Source organism: Staurois parvus, unplaced genomic scaffold, assembly GCF_062004578.1.
Source record: "Staurois parvus isolate SC_StPar_1 unplaced genomic scaffold, SC_StPar_1.0 ptg000415l, whole genome shotgun sequence".
In the NCBI taxonomy this organism is placed as follows: Eukaryota; Metazoa; Chordata; class Amphibia; order Anura; family Ranidae; genus Staurois; species Staurois parvus.
This window is the reverse complement of record NW_028318211.1, coordinates 3,121,026-3,145,862: the sequence shown is the minus strand read 5'-3', so window position 1 is coordinate 3,145,862 and position 24,837 is coordinate 3,121,026. Positions and strand designations below refer to the sequence as shown.

The 24,837-nt window shown below is 42.3% G+C and overlaps 1 protein-coding gene across 4 annotated transcripts in view; it reads right to left on the bottom strand.

Moving 5' to 3' along the window:
- CHD8 (chromodomain helicase DNA binding protein 8) overlaps positions 1 to 24,837 on the bottom strand; it is a 133,984-nt gene that overhangs the window by 68,280 nt on the left and 40,867 nt on the right. For 3 of the 4 annotated variants that reach the window (XM_089687042.1, XM_089687046.1, XM_089687043.1), the window contains exons 3-7: positions 14,681 to 15,040; positions 9,126 to 9,231; positions 7,281 to 7,557; positions 5,398 to 5,512; positions 4,996 to 5,178 (exon numbers count right to left, since the gene is read on the bottom strand). In XM_089687042.1, the coding sequence (XP_089543168.1) occupies positions 4,996 to 5,178; positions 5,398 to 5,512; positions 7,281 to 7,557; positions 9,126 to 9,231; positions 14,681 to 15,040 (1,041 nt within the window). The remainder of the gene's footprint in view (positions 1 to 4,995; positions 5,179 to 5,397; positions 5,513 to 7,280; positions 7,558 to 9,125; positions 9,232 to 14,680; positions 15,041 to 24,837) is intronic. The other variant, XM_089687044.1, reaches the window with a different exon arrangement.

The window sequence follows — 24,837 nt, the reverse complement described above, 5'->3', positions numbered from 1 at the left end:
GTTTGCATGGTGCTCCTGCCTCATTCCAGAGACTGATGGATAGAACGTTAAGACCATATCGCCAAAACGCAGCTACCCATTTGAACGATGTGGTCATCCACAGCCCAGATTGGGAGTCTCATTTGCCCCGGATGCAGTCAGTAGTAAATTCGCTTAGGAAAGCAGGTCTTACCGCCAACCCCAAAAAGTGTGTGATAGGCTTGGGAGGAGGCCAAATACCTTGGCTACATTATTGCAAATCCAGGCATTTCTTGATATCACTGGCTACTATAGGCGTTTTATACCCAATTTGCCACCATTGCCGCCCCACAGACAGATCTGACAAAAGGTAGGGGGGGGGGGGGGGTCGGTTACGATTAAGTGGAATCCTGAGGAGAAGACAGCATTTCAAATGTTGAAACAAGCTCTCTGTGCCCAACCTGTGCTCCTGACACCAGATTTCACAAAAGACTTTGTGGTACAGTAGATGCTTCTGATGTGGGACTTGGTGCTGTACTGTCCAAATCAGAGATGGGGAGGAACACCCTGTGGTTTTCCTGAGCACAAAGCTTAAACCAGTGGTTCTTAACCTGGGTTCGATCGAACCCCAGGGGTTCGGCGAGTCCGTCTCGCGGGTTCGGCGGAGGTGAAGACCCACACCCGACTCATATGATTTGTGCAGTAAATATTCATTATTATGTTTTTGTTTTTGTGTGAAAATCATGTTTTAATGGTTTTGTTCTTTGTTCTTAACGGTTTTGTTCATTTTGTGCACCTATGTATAAATATATACCTATGTTTTGAATTTTAAAAATCATATTTTATTTTTCCAATTAAGAAGGGTTCGGTGAATGCGCATATGAAACTGGTGGGGTTCAGTACCTCCAACAAGGTTAAGAACCACTGGCTTAAACAATAAAACTATGCAATTTTGAGAAAGAATGTTTGGCTATCAAATGGGCTTTGGAGGCCCTGAAATATTAACTGTTGTGGTGACAATTCAAATTGGTTATTGATCATGGCCCTCTCAATTGGATGTGTGATAACAAGGAGAAAAATAGTCAAGTGACAAGGTGGTTTCTTGCACTACAAGCATTTAAATTCACAGTGGAGCAAAGAGCTGGGAAACGTCAGGATAACATAGATGCCCTTTCCCATGTCCATTGCTTGGTTGGGACAGTTGCTCAGCTGCAGTGGCTTAAGCAGAGGGGGGGATATGTAACATTATGAAAGGCGAGGTGATTGATGGACGCCAATGTGCCACCTCGCATACATTCATATCTGGGAGACTAAGGTGGAGTCCAGTCTGGGTTTTCCAGGACACTTTGGCAAAGTTGGTTCCGGACTGGATTTTGCAGTCCACTAACGACCCCCAGCAGGTGGTATAAATAAAGCAGGACTCCAGCAAGAAGTTGCTCCTGGCCTGGGACTCAGAGAGCCACACCTGAGAGCTGTGGATGAAAGATTGCTTTGTACAAGAAAGGAAAAGGTTTGCACACAGCTTTGTTTTGTTGGTGACAGGGAGAAGCCCTTCACCTGTGAGATAGGAATCTCCTCTGTTTAGTTACTGCCTGGAATGCAAGGGATTATTTTTTGTTCTGTTTTGTTTATGATGTATGCGACCTTTTAAATAAAACTTGATACAATGTCGACACATACTTCTAGCCTAAATACACTAAAGGCGGCAATTCTAAAACGTTTCTCTGATACCTCAATTTGGAACTAGGTACAGGATACAGGCAAAATATTTATAAACTTTGGGGTATGGACATTGGCAAGCCTTTGAGAACCTATAACCCTACACCACAGAGTCCTCCGTTTCATAGCAAGCAATGTAGAGTAACCAAGGAAAGGAAGGTGGCCTGTGTCCAATACTCCAAGATATGGAATTTACAGGCAAGTCTTCCGCTTATCTCAAAGCATACAGTACAGGACACAGGCAAAGTATTCACAGACCCTGGGACATCCCCAAGCAATGAATGAGAAGGGTGGGCAATAACTAGTAGGCGAAAGAGAACTGTGCCAACATTTCCTGGCTACAGTGGTAGTTTATGGTGGAATCTAGAGGCTAGGGTGTGTTCAGGACCAGACTCAAGCATTCCAGGCGAAGAGAAATCAAGAGAGCAGTTTTTTTTTTCGTTTTGTTTTTTTAAAATCGATCATCCAACTGAAAGCCTGGAGCATATGAATTGTCCTGAAACATTTGCAGACAGCTGAAAGGGAGAGGAGTCCTTCAAGAGAAGGTCATCTGGGCATATTGTGACCTGGATTTCCAGAGTTCTGAGAAGGGTAGAAGAGGTGCTAGGACATTTGTGAATATTCTGGAAGCAAAAAATAGGTCAAAGGGCAGTGCAACAAATTGAAAGTGATTGGTTCCCACTGCGAAGTGCAGAAAGCACTGATAAGGGGGATAAATGGGAATGTGCAAATAGGCATTCTGTCTCTTGTCTCAGTTTCATTTACTGACTTTGTGGATTCCGTACAAAAGTTTTGTGATCTGAGGGATGGATTTTTAAGTCCAAAATAGGAAGGATACCCCGTTGGGCTTTGGTACCATCAACAGTTTGAATAAATTCCTTGGAACCTACTTTGTGGTTCAAGGCCTCTGCTAATCTGACTGTCCTTAGGCAGTTTTTGGTTGATTTGGGAGAGGAAAGTGTTGAGGGGGCAGAGTTTTGAACTCACAGGTCTATGACCATCTATGATTCAGAGAGAGGCAAACTAAAAGACATCCCCCACACTTTGTAGTGAAGCCAAACCTTCATTGGGAAAAATTGCTGAGTTTTGAGGCCCAAGTCTTCTGTGCAAATAGGGGGCTAAACTTAGGTTTTATAAGTTAAAATCTGGATACAGTGGTTTGGTGCACTACTTTTGAGGAGGTAGAGGCTCCTGAGGGTGGGGTTTATGAGATCTTTCGCTATGAAAGTAAAATCTTCCCTCCAGGGTCATCTTTGACGTGCCTCACAAACAGAGGTCTTCCTTGAAAAACCATACGTGGGACACTTCAGTGGTCCATGCGTTTAGCCTCAAGAGTCTGCGCATGTGAATGGAATTACAACCATTTTGGAAATTTGTGTCATGACGTTCTAGGGAACCCACACAAAAAGCAGAGCAGAAGGTAGTTGCTGTAATTGCTCCTTTAAAAGCATGATCCTGAAAACAGGGTCAAGATGGCTGTTAGCTGGCGTTTGACATAATGAAATTGCAGTGAGAGCTGGTTGCAGGGTCAGGCCTGCAAGAGTATCTAAAAACTTTCTATCTGTAGAATATTTGAAAGAAGGAACATTTACAAAAAAAAGGTACAGTGAGATGTTTAAGACTCAAAAAGCAGGATCACATGAATATACATTTTTTTCCACTTGATAGAGTTCAGCAAAGATTTTTGGAAAGTTCAAATTTGTCCTGGAGTTAACCAAATCAACACAAATTACACATTCTATCTGTTCATGAACAGTGAAAGTCTCAAAAGATTTTGCGTGAAGCTCTCTTTTCAATATAGTGGCAATCTGGGGAAGAAAAATCTTCTGCAGCTCCAAAACGGCCTTAATGCCCTCTTCATTCCCTTCTGAGTATGTCTTGTCTAAGGCAGGCATGTCAGCATCCATCTCAGGTAAAAAACTGGAGTAGAATAGGCATGGCATTTCTAAGTCCTGGCCAAAGGTGGTTGTACTATATTATCCGAGGAATTGTGACATGGATGCAGAAAATTCTGCTTTTGTAAAATAGGCCACTTGCCCCATGCTAATATGGAAGTAAAACTGAATGCAGAGACTGGTGTTAGAGCAGGTTGCTGCTCCAGGGCAAGGGGCACATCATCACTTTGAAACTGAGGGTTGCATGGGCCTTTAGCAGAGCTAATGTTTGCCTACTGTTCTGCAATGGTTCCCTTTCGCCTTGTTTACCTCATAGCTCTGTGTGAAGGTATTAGCTGTGAGGGACTTATGGAGTGGAGAATAAAGTGTAAGTGTATCCAGAAGATGAATAAAACACCCCAGGTGTAGATGGTCCCTTTCCTCATGGGGAAAGGGCAGGAAGAAGTGTCTGCATACCCAGTAGCTCTAGAAGGAAGTGGCAGTATAATGTGCAATTTTTGGTGTAATGTCACACCTGGTCATCCACCTGATACTAAGCTCGGAGTGAGTTTTAGTGCCAAGTTTGAAAAGTTAACACAGTAGTGAATACAATTCAAATATCACCCTGGTATTTAATGGTCATGATCAGAAGCACACAGGGTGACCATATCCTACCTGTCCACGATGCTGGACTGTATACAATATAAAGTCCAAGCTTGCCCCTCTCCATGGCAGTAGCCACAAAAAGGTCTTCAGAGACTGGGTACCATAAAGAGGGCCTACGGCCCTGGACATGTATAGCATCCTGGGGCTGACTATACTCCTTACACCAAGTGCAAGGGTGAGCGCCCATACAGGATCCAGGGCTTGGAGCAACATTACAGCCTGCCCATGGAGGACACAGAGTGGGGTAGGATTATTGGATTGGAGCCTTTTGGGAAGATCTTCGAAACCTTGTCTGCATCCAATCACCTGCAGATGCAATCCAGTAACCCATGGTCTATGAATACTCTGCCTCTGTCCTGTTTTGAAAGATCAAGATATTTATGTTGAACTTCCTGCCACATAACGCACAGGTAAGCCCCATTTTACATTCAGCAGCTTGCAGGAGTCTCCCATCTGGTGAGTAGGTTTGAGCTGGAATGTTTTGTGATTACGGCTATGCCTTTCCACTATAAGACATAGCAGTCATCAATAAACATAGGCCACAAACCTACTGACAAAACAAAACAAAAAAACAAAAAATAAAAACAAAAAAAAAAAACACACACCTCAAAATTGGGGGTTTTCCTGAGGTTCCAACAATGCTCAAACTAAGGGGAAAATAAAAATTAAGGCACCACCTGGTGGCCTACCAAGCAGGGTTTGCTGTAAGAACATAAACATAAGATATACACATCAAGACTGCTTTCCACAAAAGCTATATCACACAAGATTTTCTTACCACAAAGAACTGCATGGAGGGAACCAACTCGTCAGGCATTGGGAGAGGCTCAGGCAACAGGACTGGTTCACTCTTCACTGGCCCAGTAACATCAACTTCCTCATCATCTTCATCATCAGTAATTTTAATGTCTAGATCCTCAGTGTACTTCTTACGTTTCACTTGTCGGTTGGATCGTCTCTTCTAAAGAAAAGAGAAAAAAAAAAAATAAAAAAAAAGAAGAAGAATGATGTGTACACTGACTTAACAAAATAATGAGAGGAGATAGCACAAAACAAACTTTGCGATTACTAATACTAAAACACTTCAATTTGACTAAAGTACAAATGTGAAAACCCTCCAGGCTGACCAAGATATGAATAAGCAAGCTCTCCAGGCTGGGTGAGATGGGAATTCAAGTACCTGAACGCTATCTTCATCTTCTACTGGAGAAGCCTGAGAGGGTAAAACTTCTGCATCAGAATTATCAGATGATGGGTTCCGCTTTCTCTTCTTCCCAACAATGGGAGTAATGGTACTAAAAAACAAGAAAGATAACCAAGTTGCAATTGATTTGTGGAATAGTAAAACACAATCATCCTTCATAAAATAGTTCTTAAAATAGCCAGCCAAACAATATGCTTTTAACTGATATCCCTGGTTAGATGATGATAATTTAAAGACTAGAGAACACAGTTTCATTTGGAACTCTTGGCAAACCTTAAGCTTGTTTGCATTGTGTGATGATGGGCTAGAAACCCTGTCCAGCTACAGCTGACTTTTAAATATACTTTTTACTTGGCTTTTCTGCAGATCTCATGGCCATTATCGAATTCTTTAATCCAGAACAAGCACGTGGGATTAGGAGCTCTGTAGTAGGACTTTTCTGAATCTCATAGAACTAAAGTAGGAAAGTAGCAAACCTTTTTTTACCATTTTGAACAGAGTAAAAAGGAGGGTTACAACCCCTGTTGGGTTATTTCTCCCCCCCCCTCCCCAAATCTATGTCCCATTTGGGAGATTTCTTTTTACTTTCTGTCCCATAGTCAAAACAGGAAGCGAGAGGAAATCTATCCAAATTGAACGAGTCCCTGGCTATCACCAGGGTCATCAGGGCTAGTGTTCCCATAGGAAGACAAAAAAAGGATTTTCTTTTACTTTAACTTTTGATAACAGTAAACAGGACAAATTGAGAGAATGAATCTCACTGACGGGTTCAGACACCAATAAAACCTGACAGGTGTTCCAATACCTCTCTCCCTCCAAAACTAAACATATTAATGTTTCTGCAATTTCAAGTGAGCCATAATGTAATCTATTTTGCAATACATGGAGCCTCAATTAGAAAAAAAAAAGCTAACTTTACAAAAAAGGTAAACAGATCCTTTAATTGTGTATTATGTTTTCAGTCCTCTTAAAGTGCTACTAAACCCACAACAGTAAAATCAGTTTTTATATGCAATTAAAGAATGCTTGTTATACTTACTGTGGAACCTAAAGGGTTAATCCTCTGCATTATGTAAAAAGGCTGTTTGATCCTGACTTCTTATTCTCCCCTTCTTCCAGTGCCCCCCTCCTATCTCCTGATAAGACATATCATGTGGAGTTACTCTGCACATGCTCAAATTGGTGTGTATTGCTAGAGCTTTTTTTTTTCTTTTTTTGGGGAGTACATGTGATCAACACAGGGAAAATCAGCACTGTTCAGACAGAGTCAAGGGTCCTGCATCCTCCTAGAGCAGAATTAAAACTCCTCCAAGTTTTAACCAGTGCTCTGCTGGATACTGATAGAAGTCACAAGACTGCTCTAATTGCGAATGAGAAAAGGTATTTAGTAGTTTATATTCACTAAAATAATTGCACTTCTATGTTCTGTAGGAGACCAGATATAGTGAATGCAGGGTCCAGAGTTTAATAACACTTTAATGACTAAGGCCTGGTTCACATCTATGCGGATCTGTGGCCCGTGTTTGCACGAACACGGCAGTTCATTCATTTGAATGGGCTGATGTGCCTGTTTCCAGCAGAAAAAAAAAAAAGATTCCTGCATCATTCTAAAGATGTAGTAGCTGGGAAATCGCACCATACTTATGCACCGTGCGATTTCCCTGCAGTTCCCGTACCTGTAAATGTGATGCAGAATAAATGACAGCTCCATGTATTTTCAAACAGCTGCACGTATCAAACAGCCTGCGATTCCTGCACCCGCATAAATGTGAACCAGGTGTAAAATGACATCACCATAAACGACATTGCCCCAAACTTTAAGAATACAATATACTGTACAAACACACACTTCTGCTCACCTGGGCTTCGATTTGCTCTTAGATCTTGAACTGCTACTCCCTTTGGATTTTTTAGACTTATCAGTGCTTAAGCCATCACCCGAATCACCTTTCTTTTTCTTCTTCTTCTTCCTACTTGCATCATCATCCTCAGCATTGACACTTGGAAGCTCATCCTCATTTAGAACGCGGGGAATATTCTGCTCCCCTCTTGCTCTGGCCCTAGCAATGGCCTCAGCCACAATTCGATTTGCCTTTTCCTGTTTCTTTTGACTATCCAGCTTACGAGATTCCCCTGCTAGAAAGCATAGAAGGCAGTGAGGTTAGGTAAATAAAAATGCTACCTGCATCCCAAAGCATGAAATGTGTCTTGAAGAACACAGTGCATAAAACTTTCACTTTGTCAGTAGATAAAAGCTAAAAAAACAAAAAAAAACACAAAACTTTACAGCAGATTAAAGAAGGCCCTGGTGCCATTGTATTGTAGTTTTGCACTGCAACGTAAATGGGGTCTAGTAGCTTAAAAGCAGAAAATGACAGCAGAACACATTTTAAAAACTGATGACTCTCTTACACATTCACCTCACTACAGTGGCCTGCAGGGGATGATTTCTACTACATCGGTATTCAGAGGCGCAGGCAGTCAGAAAGGTTAGCATTTAAAATTATTTCACAGGTAAGCTTTCCCAGAAGAACTTTACTATAGCAACAGCACTGCTTTAAAGAAAACACGCATCAAGAACTGTGAAGGCTGTTATTGTGGTCCCTCTTCTCATATGAAAACCCCAGTTCCCCGGGTGCATGCTGATCTAATGGTTTTGTACTCTGAGTCACTGACCTGAAAGAAGTTGCAAATAAACAGTTTTTTCAATATTTTTTGTAAATTAGGGTTTAAAAAAAAGTACTGAATCCTGACAGTCAGGTAACCAGTATTTTCTGAAGCAGGTTTAGCAATGGCAGCCCCCCAATTTCACTCAGTTCAAGTTTCCTTTAGGCCTTGTTCACACCATAGTGCAGAGCCGTCAGTTTTTCTGCACGGGCATAACGAAATCAATAGTTCTCTATGTGCCCTGTTCACACCACAACAATAGTATCATGTGCAGATTTTTTTTCTGCTCAAGAATCTGTAACTTCTATAAAACTCACTGATGTGCACATGAAAACTGATGTAAGCTTGTGTCTCTGCAAGTGAAAGCTGCGCATCAGTTTCTATCTGCACATATCTTGTGAACGAGGCCTTAAGAGAAGTGCCAACTGCCATATCACTGACCTGACATCAGCCTCAAGTTGACAACAGACTTTAAAAGACAGATGGACATTCAAGCATGATCTCAAAAGGCACTCAAGCATATCTGAACAAAAACAGTTGCATAGGTGGAGTGTTCATTTTTAGGCCTAGTATGCAAGTTGGTGAAGTAACAAGGCAGAGAACCCTTGACATTTTTTTTTTTTTTTGATAAAACACACCACCACCTCAAACACCCAACTACTACATAGGGTTTTCTTACTTTTGTCTCACTAGGCCCTGTTGGTGCCTGCAGTGCCGCAGATATTAAATTATTGCTTGATCTGGCCAACGAACATGGCAAAAAAGCTGCCTTATTGACATGTTAACAAGCTGGGTACACATAGATCAAAATTTGGGCAGTTCAACAGAACTGGATGAATTTCAATCTATATGTAACCCTCATTAGAAGGGCACTGCTGGAAAACCTTGTTCGATCAGTGGCTTGCAATGCTGCTTAATTTATTCTGAGAGCAGGCACTAAATAATCTTAGTTGTAGATTACGAAAGTTAACAAAAATCACTCATTTAAATTTTTAAATACCATATTAAACGAAAACCACAATCCTTACAAAACATACCTCCAACTTTCACCAAAGTTTGGTTAGCTGTGAGACCCGCGACTTCACTGGCGTTCAACACTTTTACCACTGACAGACTTTGTGTGGTGCCTTGTGAGGAGCCCGCCTGGCAGAAAATCACACACACAGGTAACAGAGTTCAGTAAAGAATCATTTGCATCAATATTTGTACCAATACATTTTGCAACTCTTTACTTTTGACAGTGAACTATCCACTTCAAAAAAATAATGTCTATCATATTCACAGAATAAAGCACCTAAAAGAAAACAGATATAAACACAGTGAAAATATAAGCGCTCCATACAAATGGTACCTTGGATCATGTCAAACCAGAGACCCCAGTGCTACAATAGAAATCATTTACAGTACTTGCACAGGTGCAGTTCAGTTTACATTGCTTTACAGTGCTGCTGTGCCACTATGGCTGAACTCATTGTACATGCGCAGAAGTTACATTACCTCGTGTCAGAAAATCAAGACAGCCAAAAGATCGACATTCAGAAGAATGGAGAAGGTGACCTCACGTTTCAAGTCATTAAAGCAAAGGTTAAGTATTGCGGACTTTAGTTTCGTTTCAAAGGAATTGGCTGTCTAGCATATTACCATTCGTTCCCCTTAGCACAGTGGTGGGCAACCTTTTTTTTTTCAACTGAGCCAAATCTCGCCAAAACCACGATTGAAATTTATTTTGAGAGCCACATTTTTAAAACTGAAAATACCTCCCCCATATAGTAATTCATTCCCCCTATAGTAATTCATTCCCCCTATAGTAATTCATTCCCCCTATAGTAATTCATCCCCCATATAGTAATTCATTCCCCCTATAGTAATTCATTCCCCATATTGTGTCAATTCACTTACCTTTGCTCCGCGTGTTCCTCTCGCCGTGTTCCCGCGCCGTTCCGGTCTTCAGGGCGGACTGTGAGAGGAGAGGAGTTCGTCACGCTGCCCCACCTACCCTGACAGCCAATGTTTGCCACACTCCGCGGGCCGGATTAAAAGGTCCACCGGGCCGTAGTTTGCCCATTGCTGGGCTAGCTGCAGAGTCCTGACTTTTGGGGCGACCGCCCGAGAGGAGGGAGGGGAGCGGGCGCCCGGCACACAGAAGAGCCGCATTGAAGTGTGTAAAGAGCCGCATGTGGCTCGCGAGCCACGGCTTGCCGACCACTGCCTTAGCACAATATAAATATGCATACCTCATACTTGATGGGCAGCCGGGGAAGCTGAAAATCACCCTAGTGATCGGTACTGTCACAATATTAGCAGTGGTACAGTATTGGTTCAGTAATACCAACTACCCTTTGGGTCCTCTACAAGTGTCTTTCCTTCTGCACACCGATCACTATGGGGGGGGGGGGGGGGGGGGGTTTCATTGGTTGGCACAGCAGCCATCCGTAAAATGCCTTGTATTTTTTTTTTTTAAATTAATATAAAGGCGTTCTCTGACTGGATGAAGTGGAGAGGAGGAGTGGTGACATTAGATTTCCCTTCACTTCTGTCCTGGAGACACAACAGGGAATGAAAGGACATATCTTCAGGGGGAGTGAAACGCCCTCTTAGACAGTAGTCAGAAGAACAGGTGTCATCACTGGAAAACTTTCCATAACCTGTTGGGCGGGCCATAGATGAGACGAATTGCCGGCTGATAAACGAAAAATCGGTCGGCCCCGTTGCCGATGCTGCCACCAATGTCTACGAAAAATGGCTGTTTTTCGTGGATTTTCCCAGCATGACCGATAAAAAATAAATGAGGAGATCTGCAAAAAACAGCCGATGGGCTGGCCCCACTAACAGCGTGTTATCGGCCGATTTTTCATGCGGATGAAAATTCAGCCGATAAACGACCCGTCTTGGCCTGCATTATTCTAGTAACTACAACATTTTGGATTTCCCATCACATTTGCTCTTGGTAACAATGTCCATCAGGACAATCAGAGAGGGTGAATTAGAATGGGGCAGACTGCAATAAAAACCTGACAAAGGGTTTAAGCTACTCTATCTGAAACCAAAAAAAAAAAAAAAAACATTCACTGTAAGATTCACAGACAACCACCTGTCTCACCTCCCAAAGTCCTTCTGTTTTGACAGCGAAAACCCCAATTACTTTTTCCATGGCCCACAAAAAACCATACATGAGATACTAGTACAGAAATCAACGAGGTGGGGGGGGGGGGATTTTATTTTGTATATAACACAACTCTCTAGTCCCAATTTATGAAACAGGCATGTCCTGCAGCCAGGCGTTCGCAGGGAGACTGCTGAAAGAGTTGAGTGAAATTTTGCAGAACACTTTCAGCTTTCTGTAACTTTAAAATAGCTTGTTTGGACCAAGATGGTCCAAATGAACTACTACCTTCACCAACATATTCACCTGCTGTTAGCACTGTATAAATGTAGCATCAGCTCCATACAGTATACAGCACTGTGTTCCTACAGGGGAATGGGGATTTCCTGTCGCACGCCCGGGGGGGAAAAAAAAAAAAAAAAAAAAAAGTCAGGCTGAGCATTGCTCAGCTATTCACAGGAGGCTTTGTATTTTCTGAATAAAAACAAGGCTGACTAATGTGGGGAGGCAGGCGGACGATGTCACAATCTCTGCTCCCCAAGAGAAGCAAAGAGTTTATTCAAAAATCTGTACCTTATTAAACATAAACACATACACATGCGTCCCCGATGTAGCGAAACGCATAGGGGTAGGAACTTCCGGTTCACGTGCCACTCCTGCCTTGTGGGATGCACGCCGCCTCCCATGCTGATTAGATTGGTGGCAATTAACTATAGAGCTTTGGAAGAAGATTTCGGGTTGCCAGGTGGGGCACTAAGTATTGTAAGATCCTTTTTTGCTTTAAATGATAGTTTTAATAAAACAGTATTATACCATGAAGATTTTTTTCTGCTCGATTCCTCTTCTGTGTAGGCACTAGATACATTATGTATACCAATCCTAGGAAAATTGTCACACACAGCAGCACAGCTGTGATCCAGCACTTGACGTACCTTGGTTTAAGCTCAGGTAGTTCAACACCATTTGGAGAGTTCAGTCCCAGAAGGGCATGGGGCACTATACACAAAGTGAAGAGGTTTTGAGGAATACTGGCACAGATTGTTGCACTTTAAGAAGATTTATAACACACGTTTTGGCACTTTTATGGTGCTTGCATTTCATATGGGACTGTGTAGCACTTTATATCTGAAGGTTTGATTATTTGAGTTGATTTATGGTTTATGTAATATGTTGAAAAGGGTTAGGATTGGATAAACGTATTTAATATGCTTTATTAGATTCATTTTCAAATGAACTGAGCAGCAGCAAGTGTATGTGTACATCAAACTGAATGCTGTAGCACTTTCAATTTTCTTACAAAACACACACACACCCCTGCTAAAAACACCAGCAAGTCCTCTGGTGGAAAACTCCTCCACTCTGGCCACAGCTAATACCAGAAGTAGGACAGCATCAATTCATCAAGCAGCATTAAGAATGTCTCCAAACTACTCGCTTGTCTCTGTACACAACCTCATCAGGAAATCCATGTTAATTTCATTGAAGCAGAGCTGACACCAAAGATGGAACAGATGGTAAGACAGGAATATAACAACTCTTTCAGAATTCCTTCCGCAATCCAAAAACATAATAGATTATTCAGTTCCGACCAAATGTGCCCAACTGTATGTGTCTGCATAAGAGTGTTCGTTGCTTAGCAGGATCTGATGTCAATGACAGACACAGCCTGTAAAACTTAAATGCGTCAGAGCTACATACAGTATCTCCCAGAAGTGAGTACACCTCACATTTTTGTAAATATTTTATTCTATCTTTTCATGTGACAACACTGAAGAAATGACACTTTGCAACAAATGTAAAGTAGTGAGCATACAGCTTGTATAACTGTAAATTTGCTGACCCCTCAAAATAACTCAACATACAGACATTAATGTCTAAACGGCTGGCAACAAAAGTAAGTACACCCCTAAGTGAAAATGTCCAAATTGGGCCCAATTAGCCATTTTCCCTCCCTGATGTCATGTGACCCGTTAGTGTTACAAGGTCTCAGGTGTGAATAGGGACCAGGTGTGTTAAATTTGGTGTTATCACTCTCACTCTCTCATACTGGTCACTGGAAGTTCAACATGGAACCTCATGACAAAGAACTCTCTGAGGATCTGAAAAAAAGAATTGTTGCTCTACATAAAGATGGCCTAGGCTATAAGACGATTGCCAAGACACTGAAACTGAGCTGCAGCACGGTGGCCAAGACCATACAGTGGTTTAACAGGACAGGTTACACTCAGAACAGGCCTTGCCATAGTCGACCAAAAAAGTTGAGTGCACGTGCTCAGCGTCATATCCAAAAGGTTGTCTTTGGGAAATAGACGTATGAGTGCTGCCAGCATTGTTGCAGAGGTTGAAGGGGTGGGGGGTCAGCCTGTCAGTGCTCAGACCATACTCCACACACTGCATCAAATTGGTCTGCATGGCTGTCGTCCCAGAAGGAAGCTTCTTCTAAAGATGATGCACAAGAAAACCCGCAAACCGTTTGCTGAAGACAAGCAGACTAAGGACATGGATTACTGGAACCATGTCCTGTGATCTGATGAGACCAAGATAAACATAATTGGTTCAGGTGGTGTGAAGCGTGTGTGGCGGCAACCAGGTAAGGAGTACAAAGACAAGTGTGTCTTGCCTACAGTCAAGCATGGTGGTGGGAGTGTCATGGTCTGGGGCTGCATGAGTGCTGCCGGCAATGGGGAGCTACAATTCACTGAGGGAACCATGAATGCCAACATTTAATGTGACATACTGAAGCAGAGCATGATTCCCCTCCCTTTGGAGACTGGGCTGCAGGGCAGTATTCCACCATGATAACAACCCCAAACACACCTCCAAGATGACCACTGCCTTGCTAAAGAAGCTGAGGATAAAGGTGATGGACTGGCCAAGCATGTCTCCAGACCTAAACCCTATTGAGCATCTGTGGGGCATCCTCAAATTGAAGGTGGAGAAGCGCGAAGCGCAAGGTCTCTAGTATCCACCAGCTTCTTGATGTCATCATGGAGGAGTGGAAGAGGACTCCAGTGGCAACCTGTGAAGCTCTGGTGAACTCCATGCCCAAGAGGGTTAAGGCAGTACTAAAATAATGGTGGCCACACAAAATATTGACACTTTGGGCCCAATTTGGACATTTTCACTTAGGGGTGTACTCACTTTAGTTGCCAGCGGTTTAGACACTAATGGCTGTGTATTGAGTTATTTTGAGGGGACAGCAAATTTACACTGTTATACAAGCTGTACACTCAAACCTTTACATTGTAGCAAAGTGTCATTTCTTCAGTGTTGTCGCATGAAAAGATAGAATAAAATATTTACAAAAATGTGAGGGGTGTACTCACTTCTGTGAGATACTGTACATTACAAAATACATATGCATACCATAAGAAAAACACTACTTATGTACACAATAGTACATAGAGAAATGCACTTTAATACATGATAAACTTTATATACACACACACACACACACACACACACACGTCTTTTTGTTCCTGTACTCACCTGTGGTTGTAAGACAACTTTGAGAGGTACTGAAAGCCTCTGGCCTCCTTGGTGACCTATGACATGTGTTTGCTGTGTGCCAGGAGCAAGAGTCAGACCAGCTGGTGTCTGCTGTACAATTTGAAACTTCTGCGGAGTGTGTGCTGCTGCCCCTGGCTGCTGTTGTACCTGAAGCTGTATAGTCACTACCTTAGGTTGTCCCTGTTGAGTCTTGGCCTGTGTCAAAGCAGCCAGTTGGTTTCCTTGAAGAACAATTTTCCCTGGCAAACCACCCAGTACCACATGACGCTGGCCTTGTGGCGTTCCTGTGGCTGCCTGGTTAGGCTGTTGAAGCACAAGCGTGATGCGTTTTGAATCCCCCTGAAGAAAAATGTAGAACATATTTAAATATTTATATGACTTCTATTTTAATATTTCTAGACATACATAAATAAGAAATAATAAAGCAGTAGGTAAGCATTTTTTGAGGTTTATTTAAACTGGAACACCAACCAAATTTTTGGGAGTTTTGTTTAGAGTAGAAAAGCATTAAAACTCTCAGATACCCTTTTTGGGAAGATTTACCCCCACCAATGGTCCTTATGTCCAATGTCATTGGAATAGGAAATATGTTGAAATCTAAAATAGTTGATAAAAGATGACAACTGTCAAAAGGTGGGAATTACCCTCATTTCTTGTTCAATAACTTTTTAGAAAAGTTTAAAAAAAGATGAACATGGCAGAAGTGAAATACAGTTCTCAGGCTTCCATGTACACGATATGTTGACAAAAGGAACAAATATGAAACTGTAGTAGTCAATAGTGTAAATGGAGGGGTGGTAAAACAAGTGAGGCACTGAGGGCTTTGCGATTTTCATTTGGAGTAACAGTATCAAAGTGTAAAGATGGAATGACAGCAAGAGGAGGGGGAAATGAGGAGTAGAGAGCAGTGGGGTGGGAGAGGAGTTAAACTGAGGGAAGAAGGGAGCCAGCTGGGGAGAAAACAGAGCCATTTCAGTGCCCAAGTGTGCCGTGGTAGGTAACAGAGGTCTTTTAACCTGCGGTCAAAATTGGGTGGAAAGTTTGTGTTACCGCCATTTCACTAGATAAACCTGCCTTATGAGAAGGCAACAATAAAAAAAGTCAGACAGATATTTTAACCATTCCCAACTGTCAAAAAAAAAAATAAAAAAAGGTGGTGCATGTTTTCCTTCCATACAAATTGTTTAGTCGCATAGCAGTAGCCTTTCTTGCTGTGCTCATTTAAGAGTCAGAGGTGGACACAAACACACTTATTATATTACACACAGGGTTGGAGTCCTATCGCCCAACACCCGGGACATGTAGATCCAGGCGCTGGGCAGATAGCTTCTTTCTACCTTTAGTCCTGCTGCCGATTGCTTCCACACAGTGCCAGCCTCTCCGCGCCCCCGGCATGAGGTCTTTAGGTCTTTCGGGCTCTGCTTGCCCATCTGCAGGCCCAGCTCGCCGTCGGCTAGAGGGGAGGGAGAAGAGCGGACAAGTCCGTTCCCCACCCCTTCTTGTGCGGACCCAGAAGTGACGTGATGATGTAATTTCCGGATTCCCATTGAGAGATTGTAATGCAATCCCCGGGAAAGAGCAATCCCCAGTGGAGCAAAGAGGAGACATCCAGGGTCTCAAAGAGAACCTGTCACCAAAAATCATATAGGGGACTTTGTCCCCTATGTGATGTAAAATTATATATATATATAAATATAAAAAATATACACACAGACACACACTTTTTTTTAAATATATATTTATTTTAATTAAAAAAAAAAATAAACATTTAAGTTACAGCCAAGCACATACCATCCCCCCCCCCCCCAAAAAAAATAGAGGCCCCCCCACCCCCGCAATAATTGTAGCACCAGACCTTATCCGTAACGCTAAACTGGTGACCTATAAGGAGCTTTAAAAAGTGTTGACCTATAGCAAATATAGGGTACTGAAGTTTGTTGCCATTTTACGAGCGCACAAAAATTTAAAGGTTTGACAAGTTGATATCTATTTACTCTCGGCAACCTCATCTTTTATATTTTACAAAAAATAAGGCAATTTATTGCTTTTTTGTGCCTTAAAATTAACATACTTGTGTTTTTTACTGAAGTTTGCGGTAATATCATGCAACATAAAAAATTGGAGCTACAGTGGTACCTCGGTTTACTAATTTAATGCATTTTCCGGGACGTTTTGTATTGCGAGAAATTTGTAAACCAAAGCGCGGTTTCTCATAGGAATGCATTGAAAACCAATGAATCCGTTCCAGAGGCAAGAAAAAAAAAAGTTTGTTTTTTTTTTTCATCTGTTCAAAAGTCTTTATAAAATGCTCTTTAAAAAGGCATAAATACTGTACAGGGATATGATTAAAAAATTCCAGAATGGCTCCAAAACTCGATAAAAAAAACGTTCCAACACCTCCACACTCAACGCCACGTGCTACCCACAGACTCCAGCATGCGCGGGGGTGACGCTATAAACGAGGCGCAATGCATCCTGGGGAAGCCGAGGTACCACTGTACCACTGTTTTATTCTCTAGGGTCTCTGCTTTCAGAAAATATATAATGTTTGGGGGGTTTTATGTAATCTTCAGGCCTAAAATGATTTATTTAAACGTGTGCAAAAAAACCGCAAAAACAGTTCTGACAGCGAAAATGGATAAAGGATAAGCCTTGACCCACCCCTTCCTGACGAGCAGCCAATCGGTGCTCATTACACTGCAAGGTCTCTCTCTCCTCCCTGCTAGTCCCCGGGTGCAGTGCTGGAGACACGCAGGGAGGGGAGTAGGAGATAAACCGTGCAATGTTAAAATTATTACACGTTTAAGTTGCCATAAAGCCCCTTTTGTTTTAAAAAGCCCCAGACATTGCTAAAATCACCACCGATTCAAATAAGGTTTTGATTACTTTTTTTATTACCTGGACAAGTAGATTGTAATGAAGAACAAGTAGATGGGGGGGGGGGGGGGTTGGCGCAAAAGCCTGAACATTGGATTATCTTCCAGAAAAGCTAGAGAACTGACCATGCTGTGTTCTCCTGCCTAGTGTGATCAGTTTTTATTAGGAAACCAGAGGAACGATCCCCTGGGATTTCACACAAAAGGAAGCAATACAAAGACAGCAGGACTTTTTCATACAAGTACATGGTACAGCAGGCACATATCAGGAATATAAAATGTTGTGTTTAAATCATCTTTAATGGCTCAAGGAACAGGTCCATAATAGCAGAGTTTTCGAGTCCTTGAACTTGAAAGTCCTTGAAAACTGACAATTGTGCCTAATGCAGGCCATAGACTGTTCGTTTATCAGCCGATTTTCGGCCGAAAAACGAAAAAAAAAAAAATCGGTCGTTCTGTTGCCACCAATGATTTCAAAAATTGGCAGTTTTTCGCAAATTTTCCTGCATGACCGATAAAAGAAATGAGGAGGAACAGCGAAAATCGGCCGATGACAATGCCTCACTAACGGTGTGAAAGTCGGCCGATTATTATTTCGGACGAAAATTCGGCCGATAAACGAACCGTTTATGGCCTGCATTAGTCTTTCCTTTTTTGAGATATGGGCTACAAAGATGCATTTCCACATCTCCATACAGCCTGAGATGCACTGATTAACAACAGGCACGTCATTTACTCCTCAGCTAGAAGGGTCCATGCACACTAGCTTAAACAGCTGTTTCTACAGGAGTTTTGTGTTTTGTCTGTAGAAGCAGCTGTGTGTCCATGCACATTAGAAGGCATTTTTTAAAGTGGTATTAAACTTTTTTTTAATACTTTTACCTACAGGTTGAAATATTAACAATGCTTACCTGTAGATAAAATTAATATCTCCTAAACGTGCTCTGTTTAGGAGATATTAGCGCTTTTTGAGAGCCGACGCATGCACTCTAAAGGAACGGCATACCTGTCCCATGGCCTGGGACTCCCGCGCATGTGCAGGAGTGACATCATTGTGGATCGACCAGTCAGATGGCTGGAGTTTGCAAACCCAGAAGGAAAACCGGGTGAAGATGGAAGCCTCTGCAGTGGTGACAGCACGCCGCTGGAGGGATTTGTTTTAAAGCAAGTCCTTCATAATGTACTAGTATGCGATGGATACTAGTACATTACCTTGCAGGGGATTTTTTTTTTTTTTTTTTTTTTAAGCTGGTGTTTACTACCGCTTTAAGCTCATTGTTTAGAGGTAAGGGGGAAAAAAACCCTTCTGGTTTGCATTTTGATTGGAGCCTTCAGGCAGAAAAAAAAAATAAAAAAAAAAATGCTAAACTCTCCTACTAAACGGTGTACAAAAATGCTCTACATCAGCTTTCCTTTCTGCCAAGAGAACTGGCATTTTTATGGAGCCTAGGGGCACGTTTATAGACTTACTACTGTATGTGTATCTGTAAGGGCACCTATGTGCACCTGTGCTGTTACCTACTGCCTTCTTCCTAAAATGTGGATCTAGCACACTCCAAAGACGTTTTTAAACCTGAGTTTTGTGCAGTATACAAAACAAACATCTCTGTAGGTGGGAGGCAAGCTCCCAATGCATTTCATAATTTGAACTTGGAGTTTAGGTGTGGTCAATTTAGTGGAGTTCAGAAAAAATTAAATTCTGGGCGTCCATGATCCAATTAGAAACTCTAAATGCAGCTAAACGTATGTAAATGCATCTAAGTGCACCTAAACATGGCAAAACCTGAACATCAAACAGGCAGGAACATCCAAACACTGGAAAAAGTGATCTCAGCACAAACGTTCTTTCTACTTCCAAAAACACTTCTCTGACACTTAGAAAAGCTAAATGCAGGAGGGCAGTGAGAAGAAGGCCTTAAAGTCAACGTTAATTTTTAGTTTAAACCAGCTAAATACATTTTAGGTGCATTAAAAACAAGAGACTTCTTGCGTTCCAGGCATTTTGACCCTGACCACATACAGCCCTAAAACGTACGTACTGCTAAGTGTACTGACCAGCTGCAGCAGTTGTCAGCCTGTCAGAGTTTGATAGTCTGCTGACAGTGCAGCTGGATGGGAAACCATGCCATCCATCTGCAGCTAAAATGCCAGAGTCCCATTCACCAGGGCTAAATGCATTAGGCCTTAAAGTATCAATAGTGCTTGCCAAAATACAAAGACAATCCAGATCCCCGAGACACCACCAAGCCAGGGACAACTTGGTCCTTGGTGACAAATGATGGTCTGTCCATAGACTGGATTGACTTGTCCTACAATGACTGAATGCTGTGTTGCAGAAGCTGGGCAAATGAACTGGCTCGCTAGAGTCAGGCCTTGGACTTTCATGCAAAAAGCAGAGAGTCAAGCGACTCCAAGACTTGGATAGTTCAAATTCAAACAGCCACACAGTCTGGAAAAAAAAAGAAAAAAAACACCATCTAGGACTAGACCCAGATTCTCCAAACCATGAGTTGGTTCCAGCAAGGATTGCTAAATGTTCTGGACAGTAAAGACTTTTTGTCCAACAGAGTCTGCACTGACTCAACAGAAGGTCATATAAGTGACCCACAACAAAGATTTAATGAAAGTGCAGCATAGCCAATTCCGCACCCAGACCATTGGTATTTGCCAGAGGTGCGTGGGGGGGGGGGGGGGGGTGGAGTTGGAGAAAGACACACTGCTACAGGCGATGAGACAATGGCAATTCCAAAGCAAGGGTAGGAGTGCCGACTCAGCTCACTACTGATAGCGTTATAAGAGTCAGGCAGCTTCACGTCCTGAGAAGTCTCCAGAACGTCTCCCTTGTGGCAGATTTGTTGGTCTGGCTTCAAGGATGTTTATCATCTTCCTCCTAGCCCTGAATGCAGATAATAAAGTGTTACTAAACCCACAACAGTAATATCAGGCTGGTTATACTCGCTGTAGAACCTAAGGGGTTAATCTTCTGCATTATTTAAAAATGCTGTTTGATCCTTACTTTTCTGATCCTTCCATTCTTCCAGTGTCTCACTCTTATCTCCTGATAAGACATCATGTGAGAGACACTCTGCACATGCTCAGTTTAAAGTGTTCAGCACAAGGCCAATCAGCACTGTCCAGACAGAGGTCAGGGGTTTTGAATCCTCCAAAAGCAGAAAGAAAGCTCCTCCTACAAATTTTAAAATGTGCTCTGCTGGACACTGATAGAAATCACTAGACTGCTCTAACTGCTGATGAGAAAAAAAAGGTATTTAGCAGTTTATATTTACTAAAATAATTGCATTTCCATGTTGTGTGTAGTGTGGAAGACCAGAAAGAGTTAATGTAGGGTCCTGGGATTATTAACACTTTAACCATTTGCCAACCGCGCTATAGCCGAATGACGGCTACAGCGCGGTTGTCCAGTTCTGGGAAGGAGTCATAGGACATCTCAGAGCGCATCCTCCTGCAGGCCCCCAGCGGCGCGCACCCAGCACTCTCCGTGACTGATCACATGATGAAGTAAAGCGCCAATCACAACCGCCTTTTACCACGTGATCAGCTATGTCAATCACACAGCAGATCACCAAGTAAATACAATTGCCAGTTATCAGCTGCACTTTCCTCACACTGTCACAGCGTGAGGAAAGTACTGCCAATAACTGGCAAACGACACCAGCACTGGTGATCAGGGCACTGATGATCAGTGCCACCCATCATTACTGCATATCAGTGCAGTATTATCAGCGCCTCCTCATCAATTCCCACCAGTGTCACCTCATCAGCGCCGCCTATCAGTGCAGCCTCTTCAACGCACATCAGTGAAGGAGAAAAATTACCTGTTTGCAAAATTTCATAATAGAAAAAAAAAAATTGTTCGTTTTTTTTTTTATAGAGCAAAAATAAAACCTCCAGTGGCGATTAAATACCACCAACTGAAAGCTATTTGTGTGAAAAAAAAAATTATAAAAAATTCATATGGGTACAATGTCATTCAAAGTGCGATAGCACTGAAAGCTGAAAATTGGCCTGGGCACAAAGGGGGTAAAAGTGCCCAGTATGCAAGTGGTTAAAGTGTTACTAAACCCACAACAGTAAAATCAGTTTGTATATGTAGTAAAGCATACTTGTTATACGCACTGTGGAACCTAAGGGGTTAATCCTCTGCATTGTGTAAAAAGGCTGTTTGATCATGTCTTCTCTAATGCTCCCCTTTTACTTCCCCAATCCATCTGCAAATAGTACAGAGCCCTAGGCGGCACATGCTCAGTTTGGGGTGTATTGCTAGAGACCCAGCACTGTCTGGACATAGGGTCAAGGGTCATGTAGCCTCGGACAACCAGAGGAGAATGAAAATTCCTCCCACAAGATTAACCAGTGCTTGGCGGAACACTGATAGAAGTTACAAGACTGCTATATACTGCTGATGTGAAAAGGGTATTTAGCAGTTTATATCTACTAAAATAATTGCATTTCCATGTTCTGTGGGAGACCAGATATTGTGAAAGCAGGGTCCTGGGTTTAGTAACACTTTTAGGAGCTTTGAGATCCAAGACGGGGCAGATGCCCTCTTTGGTTTTAGGAACAATAAACAGGTCAGAGTAAAATCCTTGAAACCATACTGCCCCAGAATGGGGCAATGACACCTTGATCCAGAAAACATGAGACGGTTTCACGGAGATCTGGTAATCTCTGTGGTGGCACAGGAAGGTCAGAGGTAGGAAACTGAAAAGGGAGCAAGGAGCGAGACTTCAGCACCAAATGCAAGTTGTCCAAACATCCATAAAAGGTTACCAAACCTTCCCACCCCCTGGAGAGTGGAGGCGTGCTATCATGCTGATGAAGGATGGTCTAAAAATTTGATAGACTGAGTGTCAGGACATGTAGGTGGACTGGAGAATGGGGCGGGGAGTCTTAACATGGAGGTCAAGAGAGTGGATTAACAGGAAACACTGAGCAGAGAATGGGGAGAGTTCTTGTTTTTTTTCTTTGTGTTCTTCCACTGAGGAGGATGGGTGCTCCTTCCACTAGAAACATCCTTGATAATATTTTCAAGAGCCATTCAGAAAAGATGTTGTCCAACGAAGCCCATGTGGCAACACTTCTTGCACAAAGGTTCTGCAGTCCAGCACTTTAGACTACTGATCCCCCAATGGGACATAAGTCCCATTGGGGGATCACTAGTCTATTTTGTTCATGAAATAGGGATGTGGCATTGATTGGAGTGCACCCACAACAAATTATTATGCAGTCCAGCACTTTAGCCATAGTTCTTTATGTATATTTATGGACATGAGACATGTGAGAAAGGAGATGAGAAGCTTCCTGCAAACTTTTATAACTGAGGTTTAATGCTTCAGCAATCTCCTGTGTGGTAAATGAGCAAGAAATCAACTGCAGCAATGGTTAGATCGCTTTTGACCAAAGATACAGCCAGGATACACCAGAGAGAGTACAGAGCTCTAGCAATGGCTTTCAACCACTTATAAGTTGGGTCATTGAAAGCAGGCACATCCTTCCCCCAGCCACACATGACAAAGCTAAAGGAGAAGGAACAGACTCTAAAAGCAAAAGGACAATATAACTCTAGGCTGTAGACCTCAAACCATCCAAGCAAGCAGCTTGTTAGAAGATGGTGAGCTTAAGACATCTGTATAGTAGGACAAGATGGTCCATCCCCCCCAACTCTAGACCTGGAAAGCAGTCCCAGATAACAACTAACTAGAATAAAAGTCTAGACGGAGCACCATGCAGAACCCAGTGTATCTGGACTCCTAAAAGATGACCAGGCTGGATAGCTGCAATGGAAGAGGCAAAGCTCCTGCAGTGATATAGAGAATATTCTTGACTGAAGAATAAAAACTAACAGAAAAATAAATAATATGTGCTATCTAAAATCGGTTAGTCTTCAAACACAGCAGAACCGAAGAAAAGTCTTTCAACCTCCAAAAATCTGAGGCATGCTGAAATTAGAAAAAGGGGTTATCCTGACCTTGCCTACAATTTAATTTGCACTCTCCAATTTTCTTGTACACTTCTTGTACGTGGCAGTATAACCCAAGGGTTTAAGAATAAAGAAAAAAAAAAAGTTTTCTTTATTGTGAGCAATTTTCAATAATACACTGTGTCAGCCTTTATACAATATTTAGATAGCATTGCCGATTCTTTGGAAGGAAGCCACAGCTCGAGCAAAAAAACCCTGCGCATGTACGGGGAAAAAAAAAGAAAGGAAAAAAAAAAGCTAAAAAGCGTGCATGCATCATGATGAAGGGATCCTCTCCATCTCTATAAAAGCAGTGGTCTCTGCAGGGTTCCAACACATCCCTTGCTAAGTCAAAGCTAGAGCTCTCCAAAAAGGCAAGGAGCATGGGATTTTTCTGATTGTAGAGCTATAGCAAACGGTGTGCTGGATGTCTGCAAAGAAAAACCACTGCTTTCAGACACACAGCAAGGTTCCTTCTTGACTGTATGCTGGCAGGAGACAGGCTTTTCTACTCAGGCTGTAGCTGCTTTCTTAAAAAATAAAAAAAATAAAAAAAAATAATGGACTACATGATTTTGCACACCCTTTGTTTAGATATACCTAGAATGTAATTAACTTGATTTAAATCAAGGGATCAGTTGGGCTATAAAATACAGTGAAAGCCAAAACTCTTTTCCCCTTGTGGATAGAATATGGAATGGTTAAAGCAGTATTCAAAACTCAAAAAACATTTTCTTAAAGCCAAAACTTGATGAAACTCAAAACTCCTCCCTTGCAGTCAGGCAGAGCACTCACTGCAAGGATTAATGTCTTGTTTCTGTCTAGGAACAGTGAGAACCACTTTCTTAACTTGTCCTCCACTCCCCCAGCAGACAGTGCTGCCCTGTCCTTTGGCAATGGATTGTCCTTTTGACATCCTCACATCCAGTGCAAGGCTATGGACTCTGCATTGGTCCCAATGACATCAGGGGACTTAGACTGCCAGATCATGCTGCAGAAGAGGCAGCAGGGACCAATCTAGAAGCGCAAAAGGAGCCTGCAGGAACTGAAGATTGGGCAAGTTCAGGAGAGTTTAGACTTAATTGCACATCACAGGACAGCTAATACTTACACTATAGAGACATCAAAAAGCAATCCCATGAGGGGCACGCAACAGCATACATTGGTTTACAGGTCACCCAAAAAAAAAAAAAAAAAAAACCCTCTTAACAAGAGTAACCGAAAAGGCCCTTAACCACTTTCCACCCGCAATGTACAGTGGCAACTACAGGCAAAGAGAC